The 25,856-nt window shown below is 33.2% G+C and overlaps 2 protein-coding genes across 3 annotated transcripts in view; both read right to left on the reverse strand.

Moving 5' to 3' along the window:
* LOC142334765 (methylglyoxal reductase DkgA-like) overlaps positions 1 to 25,856 on the reverse strand; it is a 431,775-nt gene that overhangs the window by 128,835 nt on the left and 277,084 nt on the right. The window lies entirely within an intron of this gene.
* The window catches only part of LOC142334750 (uncharacterized), a 202,222-nt gene continuing 178,040 nt past the window's right edge, over positions 1,675 to 25,856 (reverse strand). For both annotated transcript variants that reach the window (XM_075383018.1, XM_075383016.1), the window contains exons 18-21: positions 18,898 to 19,182; positions 10,489 to 10,677; positions 9,647 to 9,814; positions 1,675 to 2,035 (exon numbers count right to left, since the gene is read on the reverse strand). In XM_075383018.1, coding sequence (XP_075239133.1) covers positions 1,774 to 2,035; positions 9,647 to 9,814; positions 10,489 to 10,677; positions 18,898 to 19,182 — 904 coding nt within the window. In that variant the 3' untranslated portion in view covers positions 1,675 to 1,773. The remainder of the gene's footprint in view (positions 2,036 to 9,646; positions 9,815 to 10,488; positions 10,678 to 18,897; positions 19,183 to 25,856) is intronic.

The following is a 25,856-nucleotide window of genomic DNA, read 5'->3' on the forward strand; positions in this document are numbered from 1 at the left end:
TTACCCATTTAGCAAAAGAAAATTAAGCAACCTAGAAAAATTACTACGAAGCTTTGTTGAGAATTACGGGGACTAAAGTTGAAAGGGATAAATTCCAAAGGTAGCTGAGTTTTTTTGCATATCTTATTGGGAAAAAAACAAAAATTACACCGGCGGTCACCGACATTATCTAATCGATTGAACTTCTCAACGGATTTATTTCACTGCGATGTTTTGAATCCCAGAATATGAAAGCCAATTTGTTTAATTTTTGCAAAAACTAAATTCAAGGCCAAGCACAAACATGTCATTTTGCAGTTGTTAATTTTCAATTGTCAATTTACACTTGGTTTTCGAATCGAAGAAGCACCCTTGATTGAAAAATAATGTTCGATCAGCACGATTAAAAAATCGAATTTTTCCTATTAAAATTGTTATTAAAGACGGACACAAACTATTTCAAGAAGTTTTGTTCAATTAGATATTTAATATTAAAATTGATTTCACGAATTACAATTAATTGATTTCTATATTAACAGTGAATTAATTGTTGCTCGGTGTAAATTTCTTTTATCACTTGAAGCTGGTTGTGGAATTATCAATTTTCGTTGAACAGACCAAACAGTCCCGGACAAAACATTCCCCAGTAGCAAAATAATCTCAGACAAAACAGTGCCAGACAAAATAGTCCTGACTAAATATAGAGTTAAACTTATGCGCACCAATTAACAAAGAAACCCTTTATTTTATTCATATGATTGTATTGCATTGAACAAATTATAAGCTGATTTCAATATAGTTTTCGTAAAATAATGTAGTTTGATCTATATTTTTGGTCTATTCCTAATTCATATCAATTAAAAACAATGCAATCAGAAGGTTAACTCATAGATTATGTATGTTAAATTTATTGTAGATTATATTTACAATTGTTTTGATATTTATTCGGGACTATTTTGTCTGGGACTATTTTGTCTGGAACGCTTTCATACGGACACTCAATTTTCGATCTAAGGTTTTCCACCTGTGTGTTAAAAGCAAGATACGACTTTCCCAAGAACCTAAGGTAAGGTATCTAACTTCAAAAAATCAGAAATTAAAAAGTCAAAGAAGATTATTTGTTTGCAGATTGTTTAAATATAGCTAAATCAAAAGGCAAAAGTAACTCGTTCTAGAGGTTTAATGTGTCCTGATTTAGAGTTTTTTAAGCTTATTTAAAGAAGTTTCATTTGTTCAAAAAGAGTGAACTAAAGCGTTGAAAAAAAACAATCAGTCCTTTAATTTACTTAACACTATGTTGCACTTTTTATGACATTTCAGCAACTGATCTATTTTACAATTTATTTTTGATAAAAAACTTTCACTTTTCAAAAGGAGTTCCAAAAAATCAAAAATTGTTCAGAAACAGTTAGTGCTTAAATTTTGGTTTCCCTAAAAAACCACTGAAGAAATAGTTAGTAGAAAAAAAGTTTTCATTTTTGTTATATTGCTTTGCAAAAGGCAACCGATGGAAGATCCTAATAATGACAGATAAAGAAATCCTTTAAAAACAAGATTAAAAAGATTTCGCACGCAATTCCACTTTTTTAGAAAAATATTTTGTGTAGATACATCCACCCGCAAGTTAACCTTCACATATCAGGTTACAATTCGTTTCACCTTGAAAGTAAGAACTCAACTTCATATTTAAAAAAATAAAACGGAACAAAAATAAATTATAAGCAATAAGCTATCGACCATTTACTGTACAATTAAGGGACAATGAACACAGCACTATCATATTTCCCTCTATAACTAAGACGCATTCATCCGTTTTTGATGAAATTCAAACATCCAGTTTCTTGTATTCTCAACGCTCTGGTTGTAGAACCGGACCTGGTCATCAAACATCTTGAAAGCCCGGTCAAATATCGGTTCGCAGGCCGTGAGATTGTGTTTTGTCAAATAGGAGAAGAAACTTGTGAGTTTGATCAGTTCATCGGATCCTGTGAGGAATGAGGTTGTTTTGAGAATCACGGGACAAAATGACGTGCTGTTGAGAAGATTTGTCAGGTACCTGATCAAAAAATGTCAATGTTTAGACCTCGACTTATGAATAGCTTTATGACTTGGGGGGCGTGAAATTATATCTCTAGTGGGGGAGATCTTATTGACTATATAGTATCAAGTATTCAAGTATCATGTTTCTGCATCGTCCGAAAATTCAAATCTTGTTTCGAAAATTTCAAAACGTATTATGATTTGTGTATGAACTGTGAAAGGAATCAAAACCGACTGCGTGCAAAATGAATTGATGAAAAAAAAATTGTCTGAGCTTATTCTGCGAAGTCTTTGAGCGAAAAACCCCTAGAATATGAAACAGTACTGATATACCTTTTTACTGTTAATTGATATTTCATGAATCAGTACAGGTTTAGGTTTACTATGGTTTTAGGGTCCGGGGAATAAATTTCTCAGCATCTTGTTAAAGTAGAGGTAAAGTCTTTTCATAAAAGTCTAGCTAAAGTCAATTCATAGCAAATTAAGGGAAAACACTGAATTTTTATGGGTCGAGAAAGAGTCTTTTCATAAATACACTTGAGTGGAGCACAGTTTTTTCTATAACCTGTGATATGAACATTTAGATATTAGACTACTGTTTCAAAATATGAACAAATATACACAATTAAGAACTTGTACACAAAAATATAAAAAATTTTATGTAACTATGAACAACATTCTGCAGTTGTCAAAATTTCATACAAGCTTCTAAATACAAAAAGCCTGAATTTGACGTGTACAATAAAATTCCGGCATTTTAAAACTTGCAATTTGCTTGTTTTAAGCAAGTTTTTTTGATTATGCAGAAGGAAATTCAAAATTCTAGCTTAACAAATCGAGGCGCTCTGCTGCTCTGGATAATTAGCAGAAATTCTCAACCACTTCCAAGAGAGTCAGGAAACCTATATTTATGATTGGCTAATGGAAAATTCTGGGTAATTAGCATTCGCACCTGTTTTGACCATCTCCGATGCAAACAACGGAGAACAAAAAACACTTCTTTCAACATATTATGCAACAGAATGTCAACATCAACTCTTAAAATAATGAAATAATGTGGAGCAAAGATTTGTCAGAACAACAGGACTTACTTCGTGAAACATTTAATCAATCATTTTGAAGTAACATTTTTAAAAAATTGTTTTTTCCCTCTCCAATACTCCGTCCTCTTATGTTGTTCAGATAGAGAGACAATTAATTTAATAGGTGAAAAAGACCAATTAAAAACATAGCAAGCAAGAAAATTTAAAGATACGCAGTATTCAGCCATCAATTCAACCTTAATATACTATTGTTCAAAACGAGTGTCGAAAACACTATTATCATATCTTATATCAAAGAATAAAAAGAAAGCTGAACAAATACTAAATAATCAAAAAACGAACATGAAACACACTAATAGCTTTGTTCGCGAAACAGTTCAAAAAAATTTAACCAGGATGCCAAACAAGGTTTAAGAAAAGTAAACTTTTTGTATTTTAACATTTAGGAACTTAAAGTTATAATCTCCTGTAATTTGATACAAGATGTCTAATTTGTGGGCTAAGTAGACTCAAGTGAGTCATCAAGGGTAGGGGAAGAATTAATGAAAATTAGCGTAATATTCATACTGCGTAGTTTCATTTGCATTCAGTTGTCTCTTGTCTGTACAGATGAGAAGCGATGAATTCAAAACAAATATAAACATGAAAACTGAAAAATTTCTATCGAAAGGGTTTGGTTAGGAACACTATTATAGTCAAATGAAATTTTAATGCATTATGGTGATAGCCATAGAAGCTACTGTATTGCCATAAATAGTTGAATTTAATGAAAACATTTTTGATGTTTGCTTAAATATAGAACTCAAATAGAACACAATTTGAATTTCACAAAAGTTTTCAAGCGCTTAATGTCATATATATTGCTGATGAAAACAAAAACATTTAATAATGTTTGATAAAAAGTTGTTCTTAGCCCTCTACAGTTGCAATTTAAAATAAATTTTAGATAAAAGAAAACCCGTAAAACGTTTCCACGTTGAACGTATTTTTCAAAATAATTGAACTTATTCCTACTGGTCGAATCAACAATAATCAAAAAGGCTTGTTTGTTTTCATTCTAAAGAGCGAGTTTTAAAAGCTCGACAGAAAAAATAACGCGAAGTTGGGAAAATTGTCTAATATGAGATAGATTTTTCAAAAAAAGAATTTCATCACTTCCCCAAAAATTTCAATAAGATATAAAATCATAAAATTGTTGTTTCAATTTATGGTTATTGAACAATTCGAAAAGTTTAGTTGAAATTGTGCCCAAAGCTTTGCATTTAGTTAAAATAATTTACATATTTTGTATCCTTTTAAAGGTTCTGTGGTGTTAATTTGAATAAAAATTAGCAATTATTAAACAGATTGCTGGAACTCGTGTAAATACTATTCGCTAATTGAATCTAAACAGCTGAATTGTGAGGCAAACTAAAGAAATCTGCAAAGAAAGAATGAAATGCAGGGAAAAGTGGAGAATCTAACGACAATCGAAAAAAGTAAAAAAAAAATCCATTAATTCTGAAACCAATTCTTCGAAAAATTGATTAAAATCAGCTGAAATTTTCATATTTGACGCCAGTTTTAAGGAAAACAAAGTGAACTTTCGAAAAAGAAACCACAATTTAGTTCTTCACGGTGATTTTTTCAAAAATTTAATATGTGATAACTTTAATTTGTGAAATTTTTAATATGTAAAAATGTAAATGATGGCCATTTGTTCACAAAACTCTAACCACCGAGATATCTTGGAACAAATTGAAACTGAAAAAATTTTTCAGGAGAATATTTGTCACCACCAAGAAGTTCATATAACTTAATTGTTTCTAAGTCGAATAATCGATGGGCTAAAATTGACAAAACAAAAAACAGAAGAGTCTATATCTCTTCCCCACTTAAATTGTAAGAAACAAAAAAGATTATTTTGACAAACAAGTTATGCTAACACCATATCGCGAGCAGTTTTCATGGCAACAGTTGACTGGTATTGTATAGGCAATATGATATGACATTATGCTTTCAATATAAGCAGTAAAGCTGTCATTTGTTTTTATTGATGGTCTTTGCCTATGTTTGTTTTATATTTGTTGTTTGTTGCTTCATTCTTTTACAATTTCTAACGTTTTTGTTTGTTTTAAGACGATCAATAGATCATCACGGTTTTGCCATTGGTTCAAGCTCATTTCTCTAACTGTTACATGTTTTTTATCCCGCCCATGCCAGTCCCCAAGCTCGGATGAGAAAACAAAATAGAAAATTTCAAAAATTGTTAGTTAGTTCAATCTGAGATTTTTCCAACATTTTTCAAGCTATGTTGGTTCATACCCTAAGGCTCAAAATCATAATCACTTGTGATCAGACCGTCATGCGTTTGCAACAATCTCTAATCAGATTATCGTGCGCTCGATATTTCCTCTGATCAGTCTAATATGCGCTCGAATCCGTCTCTCATCAGAGTAGTGTGCACTTCCGATCAGACCATTCCAGTCCGAAGTGGTATCTGGTCAGACAAAATCCAGACATTTGTGCAGAATAAATTGTGCTCGGTGAGATATCGGCATCATGTAATTCAAACGCACGATGCGCAGGAGTACGCCCGGAGATTTTCTGACCAGAGATGACTTCGGTCTGGATGATTTGACCAGGAAACTGAAAGATAAAATAATTAGAAAATCGTCAGAAAAAGAGTTGATAGCGAGTATTGTATCAAGCTCAAAACGGAAGTTGAGAAATGATCTAGTCATTCAGTCTGGCGGTAGAATTTTGGGATCGCTTCTGTTCATCCCTATTGAGCATACAACTTTTATGTTCACAGGCGCACGTTCTTTTTCGAAAAATGTCAATCGATAGATAACAACACATAATAAATAAGTGGAGGGCTGTAGAACACATGGGGTTGAAAGATAACTTTCTTTTGGAATTTTTTTAAAGCATAATTTATTGAATGAAAACAAAAGCAAAACCAACCAACGTCAACCAAATTGCTCTCACACAGTAGTATTTAGGGGTTGATTTAGTTGCAAGGGACTGTAGATTAGGTATGAGGTTAGAGGGGGGCTGTGGGTTGTTTTTGTTGATGGGCGGCGGGATTTAAGGGGGAGGCTTGTAGGGTAAGTGGTTAGAATTTGATGGCAGCTGAAGGTTGCTTGGAATAGGTTGTAATGGGTGGTGCTGGTGATGGTGGTGGTGGCTGCGCGTGGAGGAATTTTGACAGACTAATTGGCAAAAAAACGGTCAAAATGAGTAAATGTTTCCCAACTTGACTTTTTATCGTAAACAGCACTGTCTTTGAGCACAAAGTTTCTTCCTCTTTTTAAAAGCTAGCCATAGAAAATGAGCCAAAATCAAAACAGCACAAAAAAAATTTACTTGAAAAAAATTAATTTAAAAATTGGCCAAATTTCAAAATGCCAAATTGTCAGAAATTAAAGCCATTTGTCTTTTGCAATGGAGAGCTTTCTGATAACTATTGTGCAAACTTCACAGAAACTTCCTTTGGTTAAATGTCTATATTGTCAGAAATTAAATAAAAAAATTGTACCTGCTTACGCTCATTAAGAACAGTGGCTTATATCAATTGTTTTAGAGAGATCAATAGAGAACGGTCAGTCTCATTTCTCCTATAGTTAAATGTTCTTAACCTCGCCTTTGTAAGTCACCAACTCGGATTAAGGATGGAGGAAGAGAAGGCTTCCAAAAAAAATAAAGAATCTCGAAAAGTTGTTAGAGTGCCCAACTTGAGAATTTTTGCTACATTGCTAAGGCTATTTTCATTCATAAAGCACATAACCAAAACCACCTATGACCAGACGAATATCGTATGTTTGTAACAGTCGCTATTCAGATTAATGAGTGCTCAAAATTTCCTCTGAACAGACAGCGGGGCTCGAAAGTCACTCCTAATAAGAGCTCGAATCCGCCTCTCTTCAGAGTAGTGTGCATATCTTATCTGACCGTTCCAGTCCAAAGTGGCCTCTTTTCGGGCAAATTACAGACCATTTGCAGATTAAATTTGCTCGATGGGATATTGAGACCGTGTAAATCGAGCGCACGATGCATAGATGTGCGCTCGAAGAGAGTGCGACCAGATATGATTTTGTCTTGGTGTCTCGACCAGGGAACCGAAGATAAATTAATTACAACATCGTTTGGAAAATAGAAAATTAAATCTATTTCAAACAGAAGCCGAGAAATCATACAAATTTTCTAATTGGCTGTAGAATCTAATTGGGACCTCTTGTGTTCCTATCCACTGGGCATAAAAATTTTTTGCCAACAGGCGATCGTTCTATTTTGAAAATTTTAAATTGATAGATACCTACACATAAAATTTATGTGGGTGCCTATTATAATTGGAGTTGAAAGAGGAAACTAGATCAATATTTTAGTTTTTCGCACAAAATTTTTTTTCGGTCAAAACCCGTTTAATGAAAAAACCTATTTAACCACAAAAGTCGCGCGAGCTCGTTGCTCTTAAACAATTGGCGAGCAGTTGGTTTTAATATTAGGCAAAGAGTTGACACGGCGAAAGTGACAGTAGAGTGCAGTTATGTGGTGTAGTTGGGGATAGCGGTGGGCTGTGGGTTTTTTGGTTTGAGTAGATGGGCGGCGGGGGGTTATGGGGTGCTTATTGGTTTAGACGTTAGAAGTTTGGTGGGATAGGTTGTGAGGCGTGGTGCCGGTGATGGTGGTGGTGCGGGGGAGGGAGTTTGACAGACGAGTTGGAAAAAAGTACCAAAACTTTTTACCTTAAACAGCACTGTCCTTGAGTCCTCAATTAAACATTAATTAAAGAGACGTCTTTTTTCAAGTCAGGTCAGTAAAAATTCACCTTTTCTCCATTAGTTTTTAGATGAAATATCTCAACAAATTGAACATGGTAAAAACAGCAAAGAACAGAGCGAAAAAACTTCTGAAACGAAACGAGGATTATTCCTATCTTAGAAACTAGCCTTAAAAATGAGGCAAAATCAAATTAGCACAAACAACTTTATTTTTGAAAACGGAAATAAAAATAGTTTAAAAATCTGCCAAGTTTTCTGAACCCATTTTAAAAATAATTTTTTTAGCTTATGTCTTGTCGTGGAAAGCTTTCTACTAACCATTGTTCAAACTTCGCAAAAGCTTCCGTTGATAAAATGTCTATACTGCAAGAATTTTTAAAAAATGTGCTTCCTTAGGCCCATTAAGAACAGGGACTTACGTCAATTGAAAAACCGTTAGAAAAAAATTGAAAGAATAGTAAAAAAAACAAGATTAATTTAACCATTTTAGACATGAAAAATAAGACCCCAAAACAATCAACCAATAATGAATGAACGCATCTTATAAAACAACAGACCATCAAAAAAATCATAATCTATAGATTTTAAAAAATTTAAAAAGAACGACAGATAACCGTTAATCACTTTCCGTTCGCAAAATCAATAGAAAAAGGATGCTCACATTTGTATTATAAAATCTTGTGTGATACGAAAATACGTTTCATTCGTAACTGGTTCATGATTAAGTTTTGCTCAGTTGCGCAGACGTATCAGTTTTATTTTCAGAATCACCATTTCACGAAAATCGCTGGCCGTACTCCCCCTTTATTTGTGTTAGTACAAAAATTTTTTGTTTCCGTATTGACTCTAGCTTGCGTTTTGGATTCTTCCTGCTCATTGTTTGAGTTGAAGACAATAAGGGCTCTTCTCTAGTGGGCCAAATAAAATTTTTTAATGAGTGTCAATTGCCAGCATTATATGCCAACTAAGGGACATAGACCAGCACCATTGTAGCTGGTTCACAATTTATTACAAATTATATAAACAAATATAAACCGACTAATGTGGGAAGAATTCCTCTCGAACGGGTGGAAAAAGGCGGGTGGAAAAATTTATGACCCCACCCTGATTCGAACCATTGCCCTCAATGTTCTTAACCATGTTAACTTCCGACTGTGCTATTTGCCCCTAAATTTTGCTATGCTGCAACCGACTTTATATTAGCAACAAGTTTTACTTCGGAGTGAGAGCAATGGAGATCACTCAAAAATGAAAAACGAAAGCGTGAAAAAGTCACTTGAGAAGTCAAAGAATGTTCTAGAAGAAAAGCGCAAAATGGTCAAGCGAAAAATTTGCGTATAAAAAAGACCAGCACGTTTATAATAATTGCTATGAACTTCGTTCAAGAGCAATTAATTTCGGTTAAAAGTCATTGAGCAACCTTGAATCTGATAATTTTGACAGTCAGCTAACAATGCCATATGTTGCAAGGCATTTTTAAAAGTAGCTGACAGACCACTCATGAATTCAAACGCATGTGGAACAAATAAAGATCCATGTTTAGAAAAGACTGTCGCTAGCGCAGTTCGATTTTTCGTTCATCAGCTGCTTAAATTGGGTATCGTATCTTCAGTCGCATCATTTATAATGCTTGCTTGAAAAGAAGATGTCACAATTAGATCGAATTAATTTTTTTTGGATTGTAGAAAAAACTGTATAAAACAAATAGACCTACAGAAGCCAGTGGCCAACGGAACCCAAATAATTGCTGCAATCTTTGTTTGAGAGCAATTAGATATTATTTAGGTTGGGTCCGAAAAAACTCATTTTGAGCCAACTAACAATGACGGATTGGGGTGATTTCTATCCATATTTGCTAAATGGTCCAGCGTAAAGAGGACATTTTGGGGGAAGTTGGAGAGACCTCTGGCCACAACTGCCCCCTCCACGTCTGTCAACCCAGGGTCCCCTGTTTCACCATTCCTACTGTATGTCAACTTGTGCCAAAGTCTGAAACATTGACCGGATCATTGTAACATTGTATATCAGCGCTGAATCGTAGTACTTCTCAGTGTGTTTTTACTAAGAACAGATCATGATCATGTCACTTTTTACCCTGTTCAGACAAATAAGTCAGAGGAAGGAAAGACTATCTAAGTATTTTTTGCTAAAAACTGTCTATAACTAAACTGCCCAAAATTCAATTCTTCGTTTATCGCAAGCCCAGTCAAAACCATTCTTTGAATATTTTGGACAGTGTAATGCTGAAATCCAAAAAACTTGGAAAAAAGGGCAAAAACTACCATCTTAGAGTAATTTGGCCAAAACCGTAAGGATACAGTGCAAAAATAAGGGAGCATTAATTGTCTCCTTTCGTTTCGCAATTTGAATCTTTTATGCTAGCTGAGTTTTCAGGGTCTTTTTTTAAAAAAAGCCACAAAACAAATAAAAACAGTCTTTGTTCATCACTTAAGAGCGTTTTGTGTACTCTTCATTTTTATCATAACTAAACGACGCCTAAGAAAGTCGCCAACTTTTGCTGCATTTTCGCTACTGCCCACTTAAAGCCACTTTTAAATGTTTTAAAAGTCTAAATTCCCACCAGTCACGGGTCTTTATTTTTTGGGCTAAATTGGAATATGTATCAGAATTAACAGGAAGAGAAAGCTGGTCTGTCTATTTACAAAGTGTTGGCATTGACTTGTTTGTCGTCATTCTCTGAGAGTCCGAGCAACATCTTGTGACGTAATCGAGTCGAGAAATTCTTCTTCTCCTTCATGAACAGATTCCACCATTGGTCCCAAGCGGGTTTCCGGGCAGACCTCAGACCAATCTGAATGACCTCTGCGCGATTCTCAACAGCAGAGAGCCACCTTGGAAAAACATATAGTTTTAAGATAAATATCTGAACATTTTTAAGTCAATATGGTACTGATCAATTTCTGAACTACATCGTTAGAAAATTGATTTATTTGAATCAGCGATTTTAATTTTGGCTTTCCGAAAAAAAAACCTCACGTGAGGGACAATTGGGTGTAAAAAAAGGGCTGAAGAGCACAACATTGTGAACCTTTTCCAGCTTCGAAAAGAATCTCAGTATTTGTCAGTATTTGAAAATTCATGTGATGCAATCGTTTCAAAATCCGAATTCAGGGGCTCCATGAACAAAGCTCAAAGAAGGGATTTCGTTAGTAAACCTAGTAAATTTAATCAACGATTTTTTTTTTGCACCAGCTCATGCCGGAAAATAAAGGCGCTAGTAGAAAAGACAGATGTACCAAGGTATTGAAACTTTATGACCGACCAATCAGAATTGAGAAAGTGGAGACCAGTTTATGGTTCGTCTTATTGCTCGGTAATGGTATTGCATTAAAAAACACTGCAGAATTTTGCTTTGGACAAACTTGACTCAAATTCTGTTGTCATCGATTCGTATTGCGTCGCTGAGGCTTAGAAATGTCCCGCAAGTTATCGATAACAGATTAGAACATATTGATGAAAAACTAGTTAACTGCGAGCTTAAAGCGTCAAAATTTTCAGTATCGCAGCCAATGAAGTTCAAAAAAAATTATTTTTTGTTTCGTCTATATGTTGAAACTCACCCTAATAAGAAACTTATCGATTCGGGGAATTTCTCTCCTGGAATTAGATATGACAGTGAGTTTATGCTAATCAAAAAATTGCAAGTCAAACCGACCGCAACAAAAATTTGGCACCGTACGAAGCTCATCATGTGCCAATATCCAAAAATTTGAGCATACATGCATGATTCTGTCTTTTTCACAACCGATGTTTTAAGATTAGAATCGTAAGCGTGTGTGGAAACGAGTGATACTTAGCAAATTTATTTCAACTTTCTATCGAAGTTGGGAGCATGTGCCCTAACCTTTCACAGAATTCTATCGTGACAAAGACAATCTTTCCTCCTTCGTTTCAACACCATATGCCAATAGTTTTAATAATATATGTAAGAATTAGACAAGAAAGAAAGAAAACCCAATTTGCGAGTAAATTCAGAAGATTTTCTCGCGATACCAATTCAGATTAAGAAGACAATTAACAGTTTTACGATTACACATACATTTCATTGTTCACAAAAATAATTAAGTGTTGGAATTGGGTCTAAAGCGATTACAAAAAAAAATTCAGGTCAAATACGCCTTACATGTTCAAAGTTGTGCAAAAGGGTTACAATTAACCGTGAACACTCTTAACAAGTCTTAATGAAGTCTTAGGTCAAATACGCTTTACATGTTCAAAGTTGTGCAAAAGGGTTACAATTAACCGTGAACACTCTTAACAAAATCCAAGCCATTTTTGTGATATCAATAACATATTTCCACATTTTGCGTAACTAAATTGCATAGTTGACAGTGGTATATGGATTCTGCAAAGTGGGGACACACTTCAGTCACTCAGTTCCACAAAATTAAAGTTTATTGAAAATTGACTTTTTGGACATTTGACACGTGATCTATCAGTTAGTGAAAAAAATTACTTTTGTAAATCTTGGGGGCATCATTTTGTCATCAAATTTGAATATTTTCTGGTTTCATAGAAAGATGAGGAATATACGTTTAACTTATTAATTATTATTGCAGTTTATCTATCGCTGAAAAGAGAAAAAAAAGAAAGCCAAATTAGTGAAATGATTATAATGGAGAAAAACCAAACTCGGTAATCAGTTTTAAAAAAAGAAACTCCTAAGATTTCGGATCCACATCAGTTATTATCACCTGAACTTGTGATACTGATTTAATTTAATCATCAAAAATTTGCGACAAAACATTCAAATAGAGAATATGATACATACCGAGACATAAAGAAAAAACTGAGAGAAGATCAGAAAAGTGGTTACTTTTTCTACAAAACTCTCTACAGTAAAGACCAGTTTTAAATTGTGACCAAAAAATGTCACCAAAAATTGTTTGTAAGAAACTTTTGATGCAATCTTTTTCAATTCAGTGTCCTCCGTCTCACCCCAACACATTAAAAAAACACAATCAAACCGACAAAAAAGCAAACACCTAATAGCAAAACACTAAGAACTCATTTTATTGCAAAAACAACTTCAACTTTCACCTATTCAGTAACACATGCAATCGAATAATTTTAGGTAGCAAGAATAATAAACACTCTGAAAAATCTAATTGGATCCGTTTTCTAAAAAACGTTAAGATTCCCGTTAAATGAGTATAAACCGACAAACGTTAGATGAATTGCTCTCGAACGACAGGTGGGGGCATTTTAATTTGAGGGTGTAGCTTTTTGATTGGCGGAAAACCTCGTGCTAGGAAAACAAATTGAATGGAAAAGACCAACAGAACTAATATAGTTGTTGCTAAACTTGGCTAAAAGCAGTGAAAAATGCCTTAGTGAAATAGATAGAATTTTTCGCAAAGTGTGCTCTCTAATTTTAATGAACAAAAAATTCAAGATTAGGCAACTTAAAAACAATATAGAGATTTCTTGCTTCGATTAAAAAACATCTGAATAATAAACGAGATGTTTGATTTGTGCCATACGGTTTTAGTATGGAGATGAAGTATTGTAGTAACGACCTTTACCTGAAACACGTCTTTGCTCAGTTCGAAATTGAGAAAAATTGAGGTGCCAGAATTTCCTCTAAATATAGCTAGAAATTGATTTCCATAAACTTTTGACTGTGTAAAAACGCTCAAGTTGTGATTATTAGGCAAGCTTACATAACTCTGCAGAAGTCACTTCAAAATTCTGATTTCACATCTCAAAACCTTACATGGTTCTCGATGAACGTCAGAACTTCTCAGTGACTTCAAGCAGAGTCATTTAACCAATACGTGAGACACGTTCGCGCATGTCTTAAAATCTCAGATATCTGTAGTGCCAGAGTCGGCACTCGGATGATTTAAATATCATCCGATATAAAAAGCCTGGTTTCAGAATTTGGAGAGTTCGTTTTTCAAACAAAATCACGTGACTCTGCGTAAGTCATATCAAGATGGTTTAATTGACTATTCTGTTCTTAACTAATACAAGATTTTTTTAAGTGAATTAATCAGAGTTACCTAAACCATGCCACTTTGGATGAAACTTAGATTAGTGAATGATCAGTTTTGTTTTGTAATTGAACCTGAAATGAGTTGCGTTGACATTTTTGTAGGTGTTGCCAGACTGTAAATATGGAAACGAACGTCGACTTTGTTATCAGATCTTTGTGGAACAAAACTTGATGCTAGAATCAACTCATGAGGATAAATGCGAGCTGAAATACAATTTCTGTGAACCACTGCAGATTTTGTCATCTGATATGACAGTTTTCCAGAATTTGATTAAATGACATCTGTTAGACTAACACACTGAAAGGACACTTGAAATAACTTGCATTGTGATGCAGAATCTTGATAACTCTAGCAAAACTTGGAATAAAAACTATTTTTTGCGGTTGAGAAACTTTACAAAATGAATTACGAAGTTTTTGGGTTACCTTTTTTGTAAAAGAAGTGTCGCAAGTTTCATATTATGTACAAAAAATAGATTAGTCCTCAAGATATACCTGTAGCGACCACAAAAAATATCAGATTTTCTGCTAAAATTTTTAAGCATCTTTATGATTCTGATAATTGTCTCATACCAATCTTACTTCTGCATTCCACTGAAAGAAGTATTTATCGGGTTTAATATTTTTTGTGCAGCCCAAAATTTTGATTTTATCAACTTTCTTCTTTATTTTCTGACTTTCGTATTGATTTGCTCGTACTGATAGAAGAAATGATAAACAAGACGTTTATCTTGGACGATCTTTAAAAGTGTTTTTGCTTTTTTGGTCTTTCTATGTTTAGGCAATGAAGTAAGAATTTTACCTATCAGTGCAAAATTTGAATTCACTATTTTTTGCCTATAAACTAAGTCTGACAAAAGTTATTTAGCAATTCTGACTAATTGAAAGATAAATCAGACGTTTTTTGTTCTATTAAAATTGCATTGTAAAACTTAAACATAACCGACTAACGTCGGGCGAATTGCTCTCAAACGACCGGCGAGCGGTTGGCTTCCACAGCTAGCCACGGTTAAGTGACTTCAGGGCACCAACTCTTTATCCCGTTTCTGAAGACGAAAGTCAAATGGGTCAGACAAAAAATCGACCAAGCGAAAAATTGCATAAAAGAAAAACAGGATTAAGATATTTGCTACAATTTGCTTTTGGGAGCAATTAACAATGGTTTTCTTAAAAATGCCTGTTAGATCATTTATGATAAAAAATATTTCAACTATAACTCAGGGATAATGAGGATCAGAGATGATGACATTACGCTACATAACAGCAACTGAAGTGCGGCATCAACAGAGAGAGAGAGAGAGAGAGAGAGAGAGATGAAACGTAAACGAGGAAGAGAAGGGAAGGAACCCTAACCGAAAGAGAGAGAAAGAGAGAAAGAAGAGAGAAAGATAGAAAAGAATATCTTCCTTGATTGGATTCGACAATGCAAGATTTTGAACCTTATCAAATAAATCATATAGAAAATAATTGAAAAAGGCAAAATAAAAAAAATTTTCAACTTCGCAATAAAAAAATTCAAAACGATTTTTTGTCTCGAAAATTCTCTCAAGTAACCCATCTGTGAGACTTGAAAAAATTTGTTTGCCAGTTATGGTCGTTTACTGACAAAAAGGACAAAAGGACAAAAAGAAAAGGACAAAAAAAATGAAAAATTTTGGAAAAATTTGAAAATTTTAAGAAAAACTTGCTAAAATTCAAGGCATTAATATCGAAAGAACCAGTTCAATGTCTCATGAGACTATCTGTTGTCCCTGTTTCAAGCCTGAAATAGTTTCACAGGCTCATAAAGATCCATACACTTGGAACATAAAAATTTTCCAAAAAATTGAAAAGTTTAAATTTTATCAAAAAATTACTAAAACTGGAGTCATAAAAAAGCTGATCACTTTCCCATTAACTCCAGAAACTATGCAACAGCCTTTTATCAAACCTTGGAGGAGGTCCCCGGGCCTCTGTTGTCGAAAAAAATCGAAAACAAGAAAAAGTTTCAATTATTTTAAAAAATTGCTTAAATTAGTGATATTACAATCATGAAAAACATTCCATTACATCTATAAACTATGCAGTAATATATTATTAAAACGTGGAGGAAGTACAGTGGCCCTTGAGGCTAGAGAAACCTAAAAAATTACTAAACTCAAAACTTTAAAAAAAATTCAAGTTTTGCAAAAGAAATTGCTAAAACTTCTATTATTAAACAGTTGAAATTTAATCCATGACAAAAAAAGTTTCCGCTAACTTATTATCAAACCCTAACGGAAATTTTCTGACCCTTGAGGCTCAAAAAATCTTAAAGACTATAAATGGCAAAAAATTGGAAAAAATATGGCAAAAAATATTAAAAATATGCTAAAAGTCTTGATGTTAAAACCTTGCAAGACATTCCATTCAGTCATGAATTTTTTCATTAATCTATTTTCAAACCCTAGAGGGGGTCAACAATGGGGGTGTCTTCAGCCTCTAAGAACCGCCCTTCACACCATAAGTATAAGTATAAGTCTTCAAAACAGTTTGAGCTGAAACAGAGCTGAAAGGCTCTAAGATCATTTTATGCCCTCTGGGCGCTACATGCTTATCCCGTTTTTGAGGACGAAAAGTCAAAAGAGTCAGACGAAAAATCGCTCAAGTTCGTTTGAGAGCAATTAAAAACTACCTAACTTTAACCACATGTATTTTTCGATATCTTACAACCGCAATTATGCTTCATAATACACCGAAAAAAAGCCCCAGCTTGTACCTGTGCTGACTGCGAAAAAATAAAAAACATAGCTGGCAGATTGCCAGAAAATAGCCGCAATAGATTCGTATATCGGCAGTCTAAGAAAAACAGTGGAAAAAAAGACAGACCAAAAAAATTCGCTATTCATTGATGGCTGATCTGTTATATTTTGATTTAAAATCTTTATAACTTATTGCTGCCTCTATTAGCTGATCTCAAATAACCTTCATTTAGCGTGACACACACCCATTTGACCTTATCTCTTTGAATTAAAGTAAATAAAAGTCAATTTCAAAGTGAGGAAGTCATTTTTGAGAGTGAGGTAAGTCAAGTGTGACCAAAAATTTAATCACGCGCATGAACAAAAAAACTCGCTCCAATAAGAGCGAAAAATGACGTCACACATGCAATTCAGTTGAAATTGCATGAACAAATGAACAAAAAGTGGCTGTGACGTCATATGGTTGTAACAAAAATCATGACGACGAAATAAAAAAACATAGCAGGACAAGTCCTGACGTACAATTCGAAGAATTTTCATTGACTAAACTGAAAACTAGACCTAGAACGGACTATGAACCGATTGGGAAAACCATTTAGAAAAAAGTCCGATCCAAAAAATCGAAAAACAGAAATAATCAAAGTGAAATTGCCGCATGTGAACAAAAAACCACTATCGATAAAGCGAACTTTTTTTCAAACACCGTATTCTCACTCTACTTTAAAATTAGAGCGAAGAAATTTCACGCCGCAAAACCACTCGCTTTTTCGCTCCATTTCCTGTTTCGGCGTGACCAAAATCACTACTCCAATTTGACTTCAAAAGTCATGAAAATGTGTGAACAGATCTTAAAAAAAAGACAGCGCCTCAATACAATTCAAATTCTTTGAATTTTAAAAAAACCAAGAGAAGGCCAATAATAGCCCCAGCTATCGCTGTGCGGCTATTAAAAATATTGGCTTCTTTGATGTGTTTCTATATCTTTTTGTTTTATGTCAATCTCAGCATCAGTTTGGTACTCAAAGGTTATTTGAGTATTATTGCTTTGTGAAATGCAAAAGTCTGTTAACTAGTTCTCCTCTATGTTTCTGTATGTTTCTTTTCAGCAATGGTCTTCCATTGTTTGTGCGTATTTTTTGTGAGATTTTTTAAATCTTTCCTTCGTTTTTTTGCAGTTCCATCATTTGTAACAATTGTACGGATTCTCATTCCTTGCAACAAATTTAATGAGAAATGGAAAAAATGAATTAATAAAATGAACTCAACTTTCAGTCATTTTTTATGTGTAGTGAACGAAGTTTGAATCCCTAATTTGTTTCTCAATGAGAGGCTTAGTGATTTTTGAGTTGATTGTATATAAACGTGATTTTGAGCAATTGATTATTTGTTTTTAGCTTTTTACAAGGAACCTTAATGTGTGCTGCTGGGATGGTTCTCTACTGAGCTCGCATACCCAGCTTGCATCAATCAAAATTATTTATTATAATAGAAAAATATGATAATTGTTGCTTATGAAACTAATGGAGCTTATTATCTCAACATTTGTTGATAACCCTCTTTTATTCTTGCTTAATCTTATGAAATCCAACTCAATCTTGTTTACAGATGGTGTTTGATTTCTACAATTTTGCTTGTGTTGCCATGTTAATGTTATTACCTCTTCTTAGTTATCTTGACGAGATCTTGATAACCGTGCCCAGATCTTGCAATGTCGTACATATCGTTATGTTACCTTGTCATGTAACATCCCTAGACGAGACCAGATGTTTATCTTGCAAGATCTTGCAAGAATCTTGCAAAAATGGTTATCTTGCAAGATCTTGCAAGACGATGGTTATCTTGCACGATCTTGACAAGATTAACAATGCTTTAGTAGGTATCTCATCACGGTCTTCAAGTTCCGTTTAACTGGGAACTGTCGATAGCATATCTTAGAAATTTGTCTTACAATTCAAAAACAAAAACAAAATTTTATTTTTTTCTGTAAATAGATTTAACGATCTTTATAGATTATACATATGATACCAAGATTTTGTATCAAGAATTTTGTCCTGATCTTAGTTAATTTCACTGTAACAGTATCCCGGTAAACATGCAAGATCTTGATTTTCATTTAAAAAAACCGAGGATACTTAAACAAGATCTTGTTACCACTTTTTTAAATTAAACCTTGGGGGAAACCCGACAAAATCTTTGTAAAGTAGTTATTTTTTTAAAAAAAAAACTTGACGGGATCTTACAAGTTCGTAGAGAAACTTGCAAGAATCTTGCAGAATGAATCTTAGCAATATCTTATTGGTGCAATTAGTTTCACTGAGAACGATTCAGAGCACCTGAGTTTGTCTTGATGTGATTGGATGCTTTGGTAGTCAACTATTAGCCAATCCAGTGTCTCTTTCATAGTGTGGCGACAAGAGAAATACACCCGACTGGCACCGTCACTCCCACCGGTATTGGTTGAGGAGTGAAGTGATGATGATGACGACGAAGACGATGCTGATGATGATGATAAGGGTGATGAGAGGAAAGAGGAAGAAGAAAAAGAAGAGGAATCGCTACTGATTGGGCTATTTTGAAACAAACAGGCCCACTTGGCAACTATCGCCTCGCAACTCCACCTGAAAATCATTTGGTAACTCAAGCATAGGTACTGTTTTCAAACTACTAGAACAAGGCGTTTTGGTAATAAACGTTTGCACATAATGTTCCGACACCCCTCAACCACACTTAATTGTCGACCAAATAAGGACGAGATAGAAAAGTTTGCTTAAAAATGGCTTTGAGCTCAAACTACCAGAGAATTTAAAAAATAACTCATTAGAGGGCTGATGATACTTGCCATTAAAGTGACTAAGAGACCAGACAAACAAAAAATCAAATAAAAAACAACACGCATTAGTTACGACCAAAACTTAATGTCGATCTATTTAAATAAAAACTTAAAAACAAGGTCAAAAGAGCGTCAAATAAAATTTAAATTGAAGAAATTGACCTGGGTTTCACCAGAAAAAGATATTGAGACATGGGATCTGTCTTAATCGAGAACTTTTAACAAGTAGACAGAAAACAAATAAGACAATGATAAAAAACACGTTGTTAAATTTTCAACACAACCAAATTCAGAGTCATGAAAATCATTAGCTATCAACTGAAATAATAAAATGCTTTCATTTATAACTCCATTGGAAGCCATTGAGACCTGTCAGTATACAGAATGTCAAAAACTAAATAAAGAAAAAGTACAGGCAAAATTAAAAAGGTCAAAAACTTCGCAAGAAAACAGAGTCTAAGCCTTCAAAAACAAAGTAGAATCACCGAAAACATACCCGGCATCAAGCCGGAAAATAGCTGCCGTTGAAACCGGGGCTACTATCAATGCCAATTAGCATTAGAGATGGTAACTAAGATCAAAGTTATGGGTTTATCCCGTTTCTTTTTCTGATTTCGTTTCTTAAAACTGACTCTGTTCATTTTTAATTGCTTTGCTGAGCAATTGCTGTCTAAAAACAGTTTTAGCAGATCGAAAAAAAAACAAAACTAGCCTAGAGAAGTCAGAAAGATTTCACGCAAACTAATGAACAAGCTGGGAACTAAGGTAAAGCGATAAAAATTTATTCGACGAAATAAAAAAACATAGCAGGACAAACCCTGACGTACAGTTCAAAAAATTTTCATTGACTAAATAACAAAACTAGACCTAGAACAGACTATCAGTCAGTTGGGGAAAACCATTTCTAAAAAATTTTATAAAAGTAAATAAAAATCAATGTCAAAATGCCGTATGTGAACAAAAATCACTAACGAGAAATGAAAATTTGGTTCAAACAAAAACCTAGGACTAGAATGAACTATGAAGGGATTGGAGAAACAATTTAGAGAAAATCAGATCTAAAAATTCAAAAAAAACAGTAACAATCAAAAAAAGTTGCCGCATGTGAACAAAAAACCACTAGCAAGAAAGCGAATTTTTGTTCAAACGCCTCTTTCTCACTCTACTTCAAAATTAGAGCAAAAAAATCACGCTGCAAAACCACTCGAGTTTTGGCTCCACTTCTTGTTTCGGCGTGACCAAAATCATTTTGCTTCAAAAATCATGAAAATTTGTGAGCAGATCTTAAAAAAAGACAGCTCTCCATTACAATTCAAATTCTTTGAAATGTAAAAAAAATAGGAGCGCTATAATAGCCAGTTGAGAAGCTGAAGTGGCTATTAAACATCAAATATAATTAAGGGTACCTTTTTCAGTGCCGTTATTGCGATAAAAGACTCGTCGTTTTTGTGATAGTCGAACAAGACAGAAAAAAACATCAAAATTTGAAAATGTCAGAAATTATAAAAATTATGAAAACTCGTGGTATCAGAGTCATGAAACCCTTAATTAAATTTAAAAAATGACCTCCTTTGTTTAAAAAAGGGGCGACTTTTTTTTACCGAAACTACGATACAACGTGAAATAAATAGGATAAAAAGCAAAGAACAATAAACCACACAATTTCAAAACCTTAAATCAAAACAACTATATGCCGTCAACAAAAACGAAATGAATAGTGAATAGAGACTTTTGTCAGTGATTAGGAAGCCATCTCAACGTGACATTACTGAGATTTAGCCAAAAAAAGAAAGAACTCAGAATTCGACAGACAACTCAATTCAAACTCTATCTTGAAGCCAAAAACCTATGGTATTTTGTTGAAACTATAATGAATGTGCATTGACCCTCAATTTTTTCATAAATCAATAATTGAGCTTTAATTTTAAATCATTCTCGTTTGTAATCAGCAGAAAAAATAAACTAAGCAAAAATAACTTTTGAAAAAAGGACAGCATTACAATCCGTACAAATTTTGAATTGTGAAAAACCACCATTGAACCGAAAAAAATGTTTTTAGCCCTTCAGAGTCATTAGAACAAATGTATATCAAATGATAGCAAAATAGCTAATTTGATTAAAACAAAAGTCAATGTATCAATAAAAAAATGATGAATTTAGGATAACTATCGAGTTATATCAGAGAAAAATCATTAGGTGTGAGTTCAAAGAATTAAATAGTTTGTTCAAAAGCTACTCTGTTTATAAGATCGTTTATTTAATAGATAGATTATATTTGGTGCCATATTTTTGAACGTATCATAAAAGTGAATCGAAAAAAGCTGATTCAGTAAAAATTTCAGTCAGAAGAGTTGGTTCAAACATTTCAACAACTCTCTTTTATCTTTCAAATCTGACAAAGAGGCTCGTTAATGTGCGTTCGCACATGATGTTCCGACCCAAAATTATCAACATTCTTTACCTAATTTTCAACCAAATGACGATATAAAAAATAGATATTTGAGTTTAAAAAATCGTTACACAATCTAACCACTAATTGAATTATATAATGCCACGCCTCATTACAGCGCCAACGAGATCTGCCGTTAAAGAGAAAACGAGAAAAGAAAACAACAAAATTAGACAAAACAAAAAATTTCACGGCAAAAACTGAATATAAAAAAGCACCTAGTAACAACGTCAAATTGCAGTCAGATAAAACCTTAACTACACAAATTTAATTTTTCCTAACTAGACAGCAGATGAAAATGTTTCTTAATGAGGCTAGGTAACAAAAAAAATCATAAGTACTACAAAGCACTAACTTTTAACAAAGTAAACCATGACAAATTACAAAAAAGTTATCACGAAACCAAAAGGACCTGTCTTTGGTTAGACTAAGCCATAGAAACGGACTAAAGATGCAGAAAAACTCAAAAAATTACAAACGATTTGCGAAAACACAAATCATTGAAACCATTAAAATCCTTAGCTACTATCTGAATTTTATGTACTTTAATTCAATTGTTATTTCTACTATTTCAGCTAAAGGATTTATACTGAGATATTAACTAAGTTTACTTGGGACACATTTGAAAACCATTGGGATCTGTTTTTACGCGATTCTGTTGAAAGAAGAGAAAAAGAAAGACAAAACTGACCACTCAAAAAACATTTAAAAAAACAAAAATTGTTCAACAAACAAAACGTCAGTGACAAATCATATAAGTAGAAATGTTATTTTTTGAAATACACGAAATTGGACCGGACCTCTCAATGATGAAAATCAGTTACAAGATGACGAAAAGGACAACAAAAACTAAAAAGTTTGAAAAAAAATGAAAATTTATATCATAAAACCTAAGACTATTCGCTAAAAACTTTGGGTAATATCATTCATTCAATCTTCAATTACAATCTTATGCGACCTGTCAGCAATTTACGGTTACCTAAAGAACAAAAAAAAAACAGGAAAAAACAGCAAATTCAAGAAAAAAAAATGAGCCAGAAAAGTGTCGACGGCATTAAAAAGAGAACTTTTCAATCAAAAATTTTCTATTTTCAAATAGTTTTTTTAACAGCAATGGGATTCTTCTTTTTTAACAATATAACTTCAAAAAATCACCAAATATGAACAAGTACATTAGAACAACGAAATTTTTGAAGAAACTCGTAGTATCAACGCCATAAAATTCAACAGCTTACAACGGAAGCCAGTAAATAGGCCAAATTGATGGGACCGCAAGGTTGTTTGCCATTCATATTTAATCAATAAACCATTACAACACTATTAAAACAACAAAATACAGGCAAAAACACGAAAAATTCAGTTGAAAAGTGCCTGAAGACAGCGTCGAAGCAATTTAAATCATAAACTCTATTATGAAAAATTAATCCGAAATTCTTTTAACGTCTTCCCTAAATCAATGGGAACTATCAGTATTAGGATATTGTGATAAGATTTCAAAAGAAACCAAAAATAAGAAAAAGTATCTAAAAATTAAAAAAATATGAAAACCCGTGGCATTAAAGTCTTAAAACTATTAGGTAGAAGATAGAACCGGAAACCAGATTAATTTTGTATGCAGTAGAAAAATGGTGTTCCTCTCAACACTGAGACTGAGTAACAGATCACAAAAAGTTTAAGATTGGTTAATGTTTAAAAAAAAAATTCGAAAAAATAATTTAAGGACTTATCAATAGCTTTCAACGGAAGTCAAAAAATACACCCCTGATATGCCCCAATGGAGGAAAAAGATATTTTTATGCATAGTTAATCAATAAAGCATCACAATAAGTCTTATGACTATGAAAACAACAACAAAAACGGGCAAAAACCAATAGTTTATTAGTAAATTACGAGAAGAAAGTGTCGGAGCCATTTAAAACATAAGTTTTTCTCTGGAAATTTTATCATTGATCCACTGAGCTTAATTTTTAAGCCAATGGGAGCTATCACTAATTGGATAAGATTATAAGAGTTCAGAAGTATCCAATAACACGAAAATATCCAAAAATTAAAAAAAAAATTGAAATCTTGTCATTGAAGTCATAGAACCAATAGTTTTAAGATAAACCGCTAACCAGATGAATTTAGTTGCAGCAGAAAAAAAAGGTTCTGTCACTACTGAGACTGACTAACAGTTCACGGATAAAAAGCTTAAGACTGGTTAATGTTCAGGAAAATTTTTCGAAAAAATAATTTCAAAGTCTTAACAGCCATTAAAATCAATATCTTACAACAGAAGTCAATAATTAAGCTCAAGTATAACCCGATGTTCGAACAATGAAGTTTGTCCATCATGGGAAGTCAATAGGACATCACAATAAGTCTTATGACTATGAAAACAACAAAAAAGACAGGCAGATACCAAAAATTCAGTAGAAAAGTGAAGAAGAAAGAGTCGAAGCCATTTAAACCATAAGTTTTTCTTTGAAAATTTTATCAGTGATCCACTAAACGTATTTTTTAAACCAATGGGCGCTATCAATAATTGGGTAATGTGATATAGGCTCAAAAGTAATCAATAATACGTAAATAACCACAAAAATTTTAAAAAAGTTGACATCTTGTGTGATTGAAATCATATATCCAATAGTTAGTTAATAAAACCACTCACCAGATAAAATTTGGTTGAAATAGGAAGGAAGAGGGTCCTGTCATTTCTGAGACTGACTTACAAATCACGAAAAAAGTTTATGGTTGGTTTTTGTTCAAAAAAAAATTTCAAAAAATTTCTTAATGTCTTAACAGCCAAAAACTCTCCACTCACAGCATTAGATATGTTCACTTAAAGCTCATTACGGAACATATTGCACCTTTAGTCAACGAGTTTATGCCATAGGACTCCAAAAATAGTGAGTCCTCAAAAGAAAATCAAACTTTTGAAAACTCAGTGTCGAAGCTAAAAAAAACATAAGCAATTCTTGAAAATGAATTTTTTTATTCATTGGGCTTCATTTGATTGTAAATGAGCTTTGTGGTTAGTGGAACCTCGACATGAAAATTGGCTAGTCTCTAGGTGGCTTAAAAAACAAAAAACTGAACACTTTTCTATAAAAAACAGCTCTCAAACAGAATTCATAGTGAACTTACCTATGAGACCAGAACTAGTCTCTTTATCGCCTTCAATCTAATAGAAACACAAAATTGGTTCATTTTGTGGCATCAAATGTAAATTTGAAAAACTGTTTTTATAGAAAATATCATAATTTGAAGAAAAAATTTTTAAAAAAGTTACACTAAAACCGAACAAAATCATGCCAAACATCCCGTGTTCACACAAAACTTCAATCCTCGATAACTCTTCAAAAAAAGTGAAATTAAAAAAATCTTTTTAATTTTGTTTTCTACACTGGAACAGTTTTTTAATGATACCACTCACATTTCTCTACGATGAATAGATCGAACGGTCAAATTCGACTGAACAAAAAAACCCATTTGAGTATATAGTTCCTCCCCCCACAAAAAAATAGTGAATAAAGATTTTTTTAAGTGATTAGGAGGCCATCTCAACTTGACATTACTCAGATTAAGCCCAAAAGGAAAAACTCAGAATTCGACAGAGAACTCAATTCAAACACTATGTTGAAGCCAAAAACCTATGGTATGCCGCTGAAACTTTAATGTATGTACATTGACCCTCAAATTTACTCAGTTTCAACCTATCAATAATTGAGCTTTAATTTTAAATCATTCTCGTCTGTAATCAACACAAAAAGCTAAGCAAAAATAACTTTTGAAGAAAGGACAGATTACAATCCGTACAAATTTTGAATTGTGAAAATCCACCATTGAACCGAGAAAAATGTTTTTAGCCCTTCTGAGTCATTAGAACAAATGTATATCAAATGATAGCAAAATAGCTAATTTGATTAAAACCAAAAGTCAATGTATAAAAAAGAATGATGAAATCTGGATAACTATCGAGTTATATCAAACAAAATCATTAGGTATGAGTTCAAAGATTATATTTGTTGTCA

Source organism: Convolutriloba macropyga, chromosome 2 (genome assembly GCF_964194025.1).
Source record: "Convolutriloba macropyga chromosome 2, txConMacr16.3, whole genome shotgun sequence".
Taxonomy (NCBI): domain Eukaryota; kingdom Metazoa; phylum Xenacoelomorpha; order Acoela; family Convolutidae; genus Convolutriloba; species Convolutriloba macropyga.